General features: G+C 46.9%; 1 protein-coding gene across 3 annotated transcripts in view; it reads right to left on the bottom strand.

Annotated features, from left to right (window-relative positions):
* The window catches only part of STS (steroid sulfatase), a 167,677-nt gene that overhangs the window by 38,343 nt on the left and 116,024 nt on the right, over positions 1–13,310 (bottom strand). For all 3 annotated transcript variants that reach the window (XM_045470664.1, XM_045470665.1, XM_045470666.1), the window contains one exon: positions 2,425–2,562. In XM_045470664.1, coding sequence (XP_045326620.1) covers positions 2,425–2,562 — 138 coding nt within the window. The remainder of the gene's footprint in view (positions 1–2,424; positions 2,563–13,310) is intronic.

Genomic DNA, 13,310 nt, shown 5'->3' with positions numbered 1-13,310 from the left:
CTATTAAATTAACCCACAGAGTTCATTAGGGAAGCAGATTAGAGTGGTAACATGGCAGAATCACCGGGCTCATATACTAACGATCTTTCCGAGGGGTTTTGATTGAGAGTAAAAATCATTAGTGTTCAGAAAAAGATGCTCTCTTGATCAGGGAGTTTAAGCAACGTGATTCCTCTGCAAGCGAGTCTGTTGGAATTTGCAGCTTTAGGAAACCAGATGTTTTGACATTTAGAAGTCTTTGGTCATTTCCCACAGCTCGAAGGAAACCACATCTTTCTTTTAGGGCATCGCCTTTTATCAATGTTTCACTGGGAGCCCGATTTCAACTAAATCTGACAAAGGGATAATGCTCTGCAACAGAGTAGTGGCTGGGATATTGATAGAGCATAATACACTGGTGATATTTCCAGCATTCAAGCCAAACAGGACAACACGGATAACGCATCTGCTAGGTTTCCTCTTAGAAACGAAAATCAGGAGGTAGCTAGCAACACGCTGTGAGGACTGTATGATAACCTCGCTTTGTGACCGTCATTCAGGACCCTTGACGCTCTCATCCTGACCCACACCACTTGTATCTTCAAAGAGCCAACTATCAAAGCTACAAGCCAATACCACCGGCTCATAACCCATCCTGGGATCCATCATCTGGTCTATGCTCTATGATAACTCTATGATAACTCTATGACCCACACCACTTGTATCTTCAAAGAGCCAACTATCAAAGCTACAAGCCAATACCTCCGGCTCATAACCCATCCTGGGATCCATCATCTGGTCTATGCTCCCTGAACGGAGTCTCCACTCTCCATAGCTTTCTTAAATCACATATTCCTTTGCAGCCACTTCTATGACTGCATTACTGTAAGACTGTACCTATTACTTCTATCAGTCCATGTCTCATCCCCAACTGCTAACCCACCTTGGGACCTCACAGACCTTCCGCGGGAGAACGAATGAACGGGTTAACGTGTGCATGGAACACAGTCTGTAACTCCGTCTTTAGAGACGCTGGCATCTGTAAAATAAACTAAAAACCGCTCTCTCCACACAGGCCACAACGTCGTGGAAACACGGCAGACATACCTCATCTTAATATATTGGAACACAGGTTTTGACTGGCGCCTACGCTGAAATAAGACGATAAACAGAGGAAGCTGGCCGAAAAGAGTGGCTGCCTGGGGAGGGTTCGTCCTCTGCCCGTGAAACACTTGGCTTCGCTCACCTGACCTGCATCAAATGTCACGCATATGCTCTGCCCTGGCGTGGTGACAAAGGCAAGCCAAGGAAGGGGAATGAACACCCCTTGCAGGTTATCCAGACCAGCACGGAACAGGAATGCTTTCCACCCTGCATTCCAGGGAACCAAACGTGTAAGAAGGGTCCCTGCCCCGAGGTGCTCAGAATTTCAGATGCCTGTAGGCCGTGCACAAAAAGATGTAAAACCAAGCACAAGGTCCGCTGCCTTTGGGACAGACAGCGTGTTACCCTCTGTCCAGCGCCCTGCCTCGGTGCAGGTGCACTGTGATGTGTATGACTCCACTCGTACGTGTCGCCGGACAAGCCGTGTGCTGCTGCTTAGGCCCAGCGCTAACATGGGTGACCGCTAAAGTGGGTGAGCCATAAGCACAATGAGAGAGCGGGCATAGCGGGTGGCTAACACCTTCCCAGCCATGCCTCCCCTGGCAACCATTGTTGACTTCAAAGATGCAAGAACAGGTCATTAGACAAAGAACGCAGGTGGCCTCCAGAGGCTTGAAAAGACAAGGAAAGGAATGCTTCCCCAGAGCATGCACGAGGACACAGCCCGGCTGTCACCTTGGTTTTAGACTAGTGAGACCCACTTCGGGCTCCTGACCTCCAGAACAAGAACTTAATAAACTGTGCTGTTCTGGGGCGCCTGGGTGGCTCAGTCGGTTAAGTATCTGACTCTTGATTTCAGCTCAGGTCATGATCTCACAGTTCAAGCCCTGTGTTGTGACAGTGCAGAGCCTGCTGGGAGTCTCTCGCTCTCTCTGTCCCTCCCCTGCTCTCTCTCTCTCCATAAATCAATAAATATAAAAAAAAAAAACAAAACACTGCTGTTTTAAGCCACAAGTCTCTGTTATTTTGTTTTGGCAGCAACAGGTAATTGATACATGCTTTGTTGTTTTAACCAGCTATCCGGTATGAGGCTGCATTTGTGTGAAGACGACATCACGTCTTGACCCAGAACGCATGCTTTTCACCCCCACGGAGACCACACAGAAATGCGACATGGCCACGTCGCTGTTCAATGCCAGTGACACAGCGATGTCCCGCATATTGGAAAATGGCAGAGCAACAGCATCAGAGCTCAGAGATCAAGGAAAACTCAACCAGCGCATGAGCAGGGAGGGTACAGCTTCTCCACATCAGCACTTCCCACCTTCACAGAGTCCTCACCTTTATAGATTCCGTTACTTCCTCCGTGAACTTCTCCTTTAGGGGTCACCTCTTCCACATGTGCTCCTTGGTCCGAACTGAAGTAGATGAGGGTGTTATTAGCCAGTTTCAGCTCATCTAGGACCTTCAAGATCTGCCCTGAAGGGGAGAGATAGCCAACGTTAACACAGTTCAATCTCTACAAAAGGAAAGGAGATTACTTGCTCTCACCGACTTCTCTTAAGATGGGAAGGAAATGTTCTCGGACATCACAGCTTTCCCACGCCGATCCCAACTGGGGATGCAATGTAATCAGAAAGTCTAACTGTGGCAGGGTTCTTGGAAGCTACAGTCATTGAACCAAGTGTCATCCAAAACCATCATCTGAAACTCTAGGCATCGTGGACGGATTCTGCAGACTGATACCTGAGAAAGTATTCTGGAAGAATCAGGACCACAGAGCATGAGCCACTTAGAGGAACGTGGCATGGTCCTGAGTAGGAAAAGTCTACCAGTTCCCCTAATTCCATGCAAAACCCCAAACCATCAATGTTCTTCTGACATGAACAAACATGCCTACAAATATTTTATGATGAATGTCTTCTTCTAATACTCACAGTACACACAGATATAGAACTATCTGTATTTTATTTAGACCACACAGAACCTTAATGACTAAACGGTGTAGGTTCCATTTTGCAGATGGGAGCAAGTGGGGCCTCGTCATGGTCACAGAGTTAGGAAGTTGAGAAGCCAGAGAGTAAGCGTGAAATCTGATTCCAAAGGGCAGAGTCTCAAACCTTACATAGCTACACGGATGGACTCCATGGGAACCACTGAGGAGCGAAAAAGACATCAAGGGAAAAGAAACAGAGACGCCAACTGAAATACTCATGGACAAGAGGGTATGACAGCCACTTGTTTTCTTTCATGCAGGAAGAAGGGAAGGCAGGATGGGGTACAGATTAAACAAGATGCGGCACGAGTTCATGGTTGTTACAGGTGCATTAGGGGCACGTGAAAGTTCACTTTTCTGTCTGCTTCTATTTATGCCTAAATTTTCCATAGGAAAAAAAAAAAGGAGCTGGCTGAAGGCAGAAGGGGCTAAAGTACGGGCTGCCTGTTGAGGAAGCTGTTGCCAGCTCTCAAGTCAGAAGAACATGACGGTGAAAGTAAGGAATACACTTTGTGATCTCCACAGAGACCCATATATGCTATGCTACCAGTTAAATTTAGTAAGTTAATGTGTGCAGTTATGTTCTGATTGAGGTACTAGGGTGTGACCCCACTTTTGATGTTTGACTGCTAAGAGCTCTTAAAGCCTCACTGCTCCTCATTCTACATGTGCCCAGCCAGCTAATAAGAGAGCCAGGGTGCTGCGCCCTGCCGTACTCATGGGGGAACCAGGCTACACCAGCCCCCGCCTGCACAGTGAAGCCAATCCCTGCCTCCTCCCCCATCGCTCTCAAACTATTTTCGGACCAGCTCGGGACCTACCTTGCTTGCCGCAGAAACCCTCATTATGTGAGTAATAAACCTTTTCAGAATTTTACAAGGACACCAAGTGTCCCCTGCAGCTGTAATAACTGGGTAAGGGCACATTGTACCCAGCACGTAGGTCAAGCCCCAGTGGGGACGGGCCCCCCACTTTGGGGCCACACCTCCACCCATGTGGTTCAGAAAGGGTTGGGAAGGATCGCACTGTCAACTCTCCCTGGAGGTGCACGGATGATTTCCGAGCCAAAAGTAAAACCCAGGTCATTTGTTACATGTGTCTCCCATTTGATTGTAAATGCTACAGGCTACAGTATGTTCAATCTTTCTCAAATTTTTTAACTCATATCATAAACATTCTAAGAAGCCACACCGTATACATAAATGTCATACTCAGAACCAAGGAGTAAGCTCCACAAGGGCCATTTCAGATCTGTCTCCCATGATACATCATTATCAGGCAGACACGGGTTGTGGTGTTATCGGGTACAGCAAGGCAAATCACCTGTGTGCGTGGGGAGGTTTGGCTCCAACTCTAATTTAAGCTGTATCATAATTAACTTAATGAGTTGAAACAGGGAGAAGGAATAAGACAATATAACCTCCACTATGTTTTCAAGGGAAAATGCCCCTTTTGGCTCCTATGACAATTTCTTTTAAATCTGTTTTTATTTATTTTGAGCAAGAGACAGAGAGCAAGTGGGGGAGGGGGAGGGGGAGGGGGAGGAAGAGGGAGAGGGAGGAGAGGGAGAGAATCCCAAGCAGGGTCCACGCTGTCAGCACAGAGCCCAACACGGGGCTCAAACTCACTAACAGTGAGATCACGACCTAAGCCGAAATCAAGAATAGGATGCTTAATCAACTGAGCCACCCAGTTGCCCCTCATATAACAATTTGTAAGTAAAAACAGACTAAGCAGTTAGCAGAGGATTGAAGGGTTTACTTCCTTGAGTTATAATTAGCATTTTGCAAAAGGGTAGGCAATCATATATCTACCTTCCAAATAAGAAGAAACTTAGCATTGTTTCTTTAAAATGTGGTGTCTATAGGGGCGCCTGGGTGGCGCAGTCGGTTAAGCGTCCGACTTCAGCCAGGTCACGATCTCGCGGTCCGTGAGTTCGAGCCCTGCATCGGGCTCTGGGCTGATGGCTCAGAGCCTGGAGCCTGTTTCCGATTCTGTGTCTCCCTCTCTCTCTGCCCCTCCCCCGTTCATGCTCTGTCTCTCTCTGTCCCAAAAATAAATAAACGTTGAAAAAAAAAATTAAAAAAAAATAAATAAAATGTGGTGTCTATGATAACTTCTGCACACGCAAAACCTGCACATAAACATTTATAGCAGTTTTGTTTATAATTGCGCAAACCTTGGAAATGACCAAGATGTCCTCTAGCAAGTGAATGGATCCAGTATAGTGCCTCCAGCCAACGGTCTATTGTCCATGCGGAAAAGAAATGAGCTATCTAGTCATGAAAAGACATGGATGAATTTAAAATGCATATTTCCAAGTGAAAGATCCCAATCTCAAAAGGTACATAATATAGGACTCCAACTACATGATGTTCTGGAAAAGCCAAAGCTATGGAGACAGCAAACAGATCAGTAGTTGCCATAGCCTGAGCAGGGTGGGGACAAAGAGTCAGCACAGAGGATTTTTAGGGCAGTGAAAGTATCGTGTCTGATACCGTAATGGTGGATATGTGTCATCATACGTCAGTCCAGATCCACAGAATGTAGGACTCAAACAGTGAACCCTAATGAAAACTATCACTTCTAGTCGATAACAATGCTTCAATGTTGGCTCGTCAACTACAACAAACGTACTACACGAATTCAAGATATTCTTAGGTACACAATGTGCACGAGAAAGGGAACATATGAAAACTGTATCTTCTACTCAATTTTTCTGTAGACCTAATTTTTCTGTAAAAGTGATCAAAAACAGTCTACTTTTTTTTGAGAGAGAGAGAGAGAGAGCGTGGGACCAGGAGGGGTACAGAGGGAGAGGGAGAGAGAGAGTCCCAGGCAGGCTCTACACTGGGCTCAGAGCAGAGCCCAACGCAGGGCTTGAACTCATGACTGTGAGATCATGACCTGAGCCAAAGTCAAGAATCAGATGTGTAACCGAATGAGCCACCCAGGTGCCCCTTCCCACTACTTTTTTAAAAAGTGCCTTTCAGATGCAGTGTTGAGTTGGAGACTTCTTCGTCCAGACATCTGACATGGGTTACAAAGCACCTACTGAACACGGGCTGTGTGTTAATGGCAGAGTACCCAAGCCCTTGGAGCCTCCTGGGGACCCCGTTCTCTGCTCAAGCCAGCTAAAGCTCCTGTTTCCCCTGTAGGCTTTTCATCTCCAGATGAGCCTACAGGTGCACTTAGCAGACAGATTCCGTCTTACTCCAAATCCCAGTATTCCTAATGGCCGTGATCAGATATTTCCCTTGTCTCCAACCATTCTTCTTAATTCATTGCCTAGACTGATGACTTCATCTTTTTCATCAAAAGTTCCCTATACAGCTGGGCTGGGATTAACACAAGGCATCTAGCTGAGGCCATCGGGCATGTACAAACAGCGGAATATTTGCCTGAATCTGTGCAGAAATGGTCAGATTTCTGATTTCCTTTTAGTTCTTTCTTTCCCAAATGACACACTCTGGATCCCACACAATTTAGGTCTTACGCCAGAATCTCATTTGTAAAGCGTGAAGCCCGTTAACTGTTTAAGTTTTCATAAGATTGATCCTATAAAGCTCTAACATATTTCTCTCCTAAAAATTCTGAACGGAAATCTCCCGTGAGAACAAATGCCTGTGTATTATTCTTGCTTTCAGACAGTACACTGCGAGTCAGAGGTTCACAAATATTATTTTTCAGTAAGGTTCTCAAGGTATAATGATACCAATTTATATGGGATGATAGTTTTGAATTACCGATGGTGGGCTGAAGGATAGCTTATAAGTGAAATGTGTTATTTCCAAAGCTTTCTCACATTGTTGCCTGAATGAAACAAATACAGAAAATAAGTCACTTCAAGATCACTTTTTTATTTAACTGGGGTCAAACAAGAGCGAGCTTATCAAAAAACGAGCGCTTCAGGGGCGCCTGGGTGGCGCAGTCGGTTAAGCGTCCGACTTCAGCCAGGTCACGATCTCGCAGTCCGGGAGTTCGAGCCCCGCGTCAGGCTCTGGGCTGATGGCTCGGAGCCTGGAGCCTGTTTCCGATTCTGTGTCTCCCTCTCTCTCTGCCCCTCCCCCGTTCGTGCTCTGTCTCTCTCTGTCCCAAAAATAAATAACCGTTGAAAAAAAAAAAATGAGCGCTTCAGATAGGACTTTTGTAAACCAAAAGGACAACACACGGAAACGTCAACGTCTGGCTCCTTCCTTCTTCTCCAGGTATGAACGCGGCTTGCAGAGGAAGCCTAAATTCTAGAGAGTTCCTTCATTCCATTTATTCACTCGACAAATGAGTGTGAAGGCACTATTGAAAATCAGGCAGTGATATGCCACTCAGGAGACAGAAGGCTTACCAACGCACGGGCCACATTCTAGATGGTACATGAGAGAGAAGCTATCACGTAGAACTAAGGGTTCAGGGTCTGCCTTCTGGCTCCTGAGAGTGGCAGACTCACTTTGAATCCTGGGTTCCCAGCTTGCTCTGTGGGGTTCTTTGCCTCTAAGTCAGAGATGAAAACGTAAAATAGGAAAGTGTTGCCGGGAGGCACAAACGAGGAGAACTTCATACACGACAGCCCAGAACTGGCCACACTACAATTGCTCAATGCACCTTATCTCTTGCAACAACATGAAGAAAATTTCCACGTATGCAACATGACTCCAGGGAACACCAGAAAAATCCCCCTACAACTATTTTAGTAAGTCTTCTATCTGATCAACAGGTTAAGGGTGGGACTCAAATAATCCTGCTGAATTCACAACCATGCAGTCCCTCGCTGTGGCACCTCTTGGTGGCTGGGAGTCTGTGTCAGGCACGTGCAATGCTTGGCACTCACTGTTCTAGCTTTAACCTACGTCCTCAGGCTCTCCTGAGCCTGAATCTGTTATTGAGTGGCACGCAGAAATCTAGCTGTCACCGGCCCTAGTAAGGCAATTCTTTGTTAGCTTATGTAGGATGAGAAGCATACCCAACACCCCATGCATCATGTCATATCTGTCAATGCGCAAATAGATATACTGTCTCCAGCTGGAAGCGAGGTCCACTTAACGTGGGTAAACTTGACCTATCACATATCGCACATCAGCGTTGTTCGAATTTTAATGGCCTTATTTATCACCTTGGAAACCATGCTAAAACCAAGATTCTGATTCAGTACATCTGAGGGGACGTCTGTGAACCTCAACGGTGCCCGTCTGAAGACCGTACTTTTAGACGGTTTTACACGCGACTAAATGTGTCGTCTTCCCTGACATATAATAAAAGGAAATGGTTGGCATTTTCCAGATTTCCAAAACAACAATGATAATGAGATGTGGGTACAGTTTCAACACCTAAATTTTTACACATGGAAAAGAAACATAATAATGCAGAATTAGGATTGTTAGGGCAGTTAAGAAACGGAAGAGCCTACAGTTTTCAATGTTGCTTTTCTACAGATGACCCTTTGTTCACTTTGCTGGCACTTCTTGCTTTAGTGAGTTCCTGTCTGAGCTCCTATTGTTTCCGGGAAACGCATCCTTATTTTGTGCTGTACCTGGTTGTTACGATAATGTTGTGATTTCCTCCATTAAACCTGTCTCTGCCCTCATCACACTTGTAATGTGTGATTTATCCCCTGCACCTGCTCTCACCATCTGGGGTGTTTTTGCGGCTCGACTCAGCTATCTTCTTGGGTTAACAATAACGTGTGTGTGTGTGTGTGTGTGTGTGTGTGTGTGTGTGTGTGTGTGTATTCCAGGGCATTGTACTTGCTGGAAATAATCGGAATGGTGTCCGTGTCTGTTCAAGGGAATCACACACGTGTGTGGGAGGAAACCCAAAGCTGGCATGCCTGTGGGTCACAGGAAGCCATCCCAAGCCAGTGCCTGTGGTCACTGCTTCCCTAGGGTCATATACATCACAGGGGGGTGGCCGAGCTGAGCAGCAGGTGATGAGGCTGGCAGGGAACAGTTTTGAGAGGGTTGTGCTCAGCGAACATATGGTCTTCCACCCTCGATCCATTCTACTGCCTGGACTTTACTGTCTGGCAGAAAATGAGGTTCAGGAATTCTGGTGCCACCCTTTGGTCTTCTGAGTGGCCACCGGCTGAACCTGCCCTGGGGGTAACCTAGGCTTTGTCATGGAGTCCGAGGTTGCCCGTATCCCCCGGGGCCATTCCTTGGATGAAAGCCAACAGAAAGCTCCAGAAACATACCAGCCAGGACTTGTCCGGCAACATCTCATGGGAAGCCAACCGTGAAAGAGCTGTGTGACCTGGGCTGTGAGCACAGAACGTCCAGAGGCAAACGGACAACGTTCAACAAAACGAAACCTTTCAGAATTCTTACTTGTGATGCTCAACCACATCACCCATACTCAACTTTTATTTTAGGACTAGGTAATTTTTTTTTTCATGGGGTTTTATCATCCATGAAACTGAAGGTACAAAATTGAACACTGTACGTCCTTTCATGGACACCCTGCACCTACAGCACAGATTCCAGCCCTCCTGGGCACGTTGACTAACACCCCACCAAGCTCCTCTCTTGGCTTTTGCTTCTAATCCACATGACCTTCAGTTTGCTTGTGTGCGGGTCCCCTGTAGCGTCTTCCTAACTACAGGGTGAAGCGTTGGCTTTATGGAGAGATCGCAAGCTCTTAGGGACAGGTTGGCTGTTCCCGAGATCTGTACTACCAGGCTCTGGGCGGTCAGGCTCTTCTGCAGACTGTGAGGTCCAGACAGGACCATCTCAAAGGAAACAGTCATCACGACATTAGAAAAACACACAAGATGCAGTGAATTCATGTTGACTTTTTCATCATGGACTCTTTTCTCATCCATGAACTACTTCTAAGAGCTTGAGATCTCCCCATAAAGCTGGAGCTTTACCCTGGAGTTAGCCAGCCACCGCGGGGGACCCGCCCACAGCCGAACGGAAACCCACATCGATTAGGAGGTATCATATGCACAGTCCAAGCACAGATGTTTTATACATCTGGGAAATAATAAGTCTTAATAATAATAATAGCAGGTAGTATTTGTTGAGAACTTGATGCATGGAAGGCACCATGTGCCGTGCTCTAAATACATGACTTCACTTAATCTGGTTCATTAATTCAACCAATTCAAGCAGATGAAAGAAATCTTTGCAGGGGGAGCATTGCATGTGATTTTCTGACCAGCCTCAATTGGGCCCTGACTTAAAAGGAACAGGTATTCCCCGGCTCCTGAGCAGCTCGGTCGGTTCAACATCCGACTCATAATTTCACCTCAGGTCATGATCTCATGGTTCGTGGGTTCAAGCCCCACACTGGGCTTCATGCTTGCAGTGTTGACCGTGCTTGGGATTCTCTGTCACCCTCTCTCTTTGCCCCTACCCTGCTCTCTCTCTCTCAGAATAAGTAAACTTTAAATAAATTAAAGAAAAAAAGCAACAAGTATTCAGATCTATTCCTGACCCCTAATTCTGACCTCACCTTTCAAATACACACATTGGTATTCAGTGGAAACTTATGTGAGCACTGCTTTAACCCTATATCCTGGGTCCCAACACATGTTTTGTTTCCGTGCCTTGAAATATTTAAGTAGAAAATTCAACGCATTCCATGGTTAACTGAAGGGGGAGGAAACACTCCCGAGAACAGTCCTCTAGTACCCACATCCATATTCTACCGTTTTCTGTGTCTGAAGTTTAACTTGGAACACAGACATGTTTACAGTATACAAGGCAAACTTGAGAAGACATGCCTTGGTGGAATCTTCGAACACAGTAGCCGAAAGCACCTGGGTGGCTCAAACCACATGGGCTTGTCTTGTAGACAGTGTGCAGCCAGTGGGGGGACAGACCAGTCTACGGTCTGAGTTTAATTCGCCAGGACACACACCCCCTTGTGCTCTGCTGGGCGTGTGGTCGCTGGGCAGTCCCACACAAGCTGCTTCACCTCTCGGAACCTTCCTGTCCCGCCTGTAAACTACAGATGACAAAAATACCTGCTACTGCGGCCTCGGGGAGTAAAGGAATTCATGCACGCAAAATATTTCAGTAAGTTACCGGACAATCACCACACCGTTTTATAGATTAGCTGCTGCCCAATAAACGTTTCCCATCCTTGCACTGGTGGCTGTTGCCATTATGTGCATTATTGAAACGTGACCATGTGTTTTATTCATCCTGTTGGAATTCATCGGGACTTGATTTCCTCAATTACTTACAGTGTCATCTTAGGGACGGGAGTGATTTATAAGCCGGTGTTAAAATCGGTTCGTTTTAATTTGAGATGTAAATTCGAGGTAAAAATCATATCCGTCCAAGCCCATGAACGTGAAATTAAGCTTTGGGCTTTGCAAAAACAGTAACGTGGCTACAGAGTTTATGAAGCCCAGAGGTTGATGATTTACAAACTAAATTAATTTGGAGAACCAGGGTTGATATTGAACACAATGTACCTCCAACTACACATTACAGTGAAATGTTTGTTTGGACCACCGGACGCGCCTCGGTCCTGCCCCGGTGCCTTCCCTCCATGCTTGTCCATCTCTGCTCTGCAGTCCTTATACCTCTAGGCTACAGATGCAAAAACCCCTTTCTGCAGAAAATGGACTACTTTGTCACATGTGCAGTTTTTCTGGAAACTCACAAAGAAACCAAACAGAAAGGGAAACACGCACGATGTCTATGTTTCCTTTATTCTTGCTGCTCTGTCGTTGGATTTTCCGATACTGTGATTTGTGTTACGCTTTCCAAACGTGCATGCCTGCAGCATACATATAAAATCAAGAATACGTAGATGGAGAAAAAAAATGCTTTGTTGAAGATACGGATTAATCTGTACGAACAAAGCATTTAAAGTGAATGCAGTTGAGGGGCGCCCAGGTGGCTCAGTCTGTTAAGCATCCAACTCTTGATTTCAGCTCAGGTCATGATCTCACAGTTCGTGAGTTGGAGCTCCACATGCACGGGGAGTGTGGAGCCTGCTTGGGATTCTCTCCCTCTCTCTCTCTCTCTCTGCCCCTCCCCTGCTTCCTCTCTCTCTCAAAATAAAGAAAAGTAAACTTTAAATAAATAAATAAATAACAATAAACAAACATACGAATGCAGTTGAGAGCAGAGCCCAGGACTGACCACAGCAAGTATGCAGTGTACCCAACTGGTGGGCAAAGGAGTCAGACGGAGTCATGGAGGAACAGACAGAAATCACTCTGTTAGGGCCACCTGCACAGGACAGGGGAAGAATGCTTGTATCCTCACGTGCCCGGCGGCCATAACTTGCCTGTGTCTCACCACGCGTGAGTCCTCATACTGGCTCTCTGTTAGCAATTCCATTCCTTTACTCCTTAAAAAGCACTGAGCGACGAAGCCTGATAAACGTGTCTGAGGGGCTCACGTCCAGCGGCAGGAGGGGTTCCGCTTTCAAAGGCCAGGAGGCTCCCCAAGAGCACAGATGTCTGACCCTGCCGCGCAGATGGCACAGAGGGCCGGGGAGATTAGCAGAGGGGCTCATCTCCAGTGCTTTAACAGTCATAGACCCGGGTGTCCTCCTAAAACAAGGGGAAGCCTTGCCACCTGTCCCATGCTGGCTTTCAGAGCAGAGAGAGAAACTGACACCAGATGCAGGCAACTGGCATTTCGGACAGTGAGCTTGGGAAGAGCTCAGCGACTGCTGTTTGTAGCGCCACCTAGACCCGTCCAGCAGCCATGAACTGCACTTGTCCTCATCAGGAAGTGCTTCGGGGGGAGGAACGTGGAGCAGAGGGATCACAAGCTTTCTTCCAGGTGAATAAAGACCCCACCCCAGGAAACGGCCATTCTGAGGACGGCCAGTGTGGCACATGCCATGAAGCACGCAGGGAGGTCATGTCTGAGCCACAGTTAGCTACAGGACTCCTTGGCTTTTGGTGACACGGGGTGGAAGGAAATACACACCATGTTCCTCACAGTTTGGGGTCCGTGCGCTCACGCAAACACGGACGCATGTGAGCGCATACTCTCCCCTCTGGATTCTGTCCACACGCACCGATGCTTGTGGCTGTCCTCAGTCTGTTTACAGCGTTCTGCTCAAGGATTCCCCTTCTCTTCTCCCAATCCAACAGACTGCAACCCTCCGTGGCCAGTGCCGTAAGAGCAAGTCTCCAGAAGAGCTGTGTTTTGTACAGAAGCATTCCCCTGCTGGGACGCCGTCCCAGAAAGCCCCCTGCGGATAACCCGACAAAGCATTTCTAAGACGGAAGCATCTACCCTATTTGCAAATAGGGTAATTCCCT

The sequence above is a fragment of the Leopardus geoffroyi genome, chromosome X (genome assembly GCF_018350155.1).
Source record: "Leopardus geoffroyi isolate Oge1 chromosome X, O.geoffroyi_Oge1_pat1.0, whole genome shotgun sequence".
Lineage (NCBI taxonomy): Eukaryota > Metazoa > Chordata > Mammalia > Carnivora > Felidae > Leopardus > Leopardus geoffroyi.
This window is presented reverse-complemented; position numbering and strand designations above follow the sequence as displayed.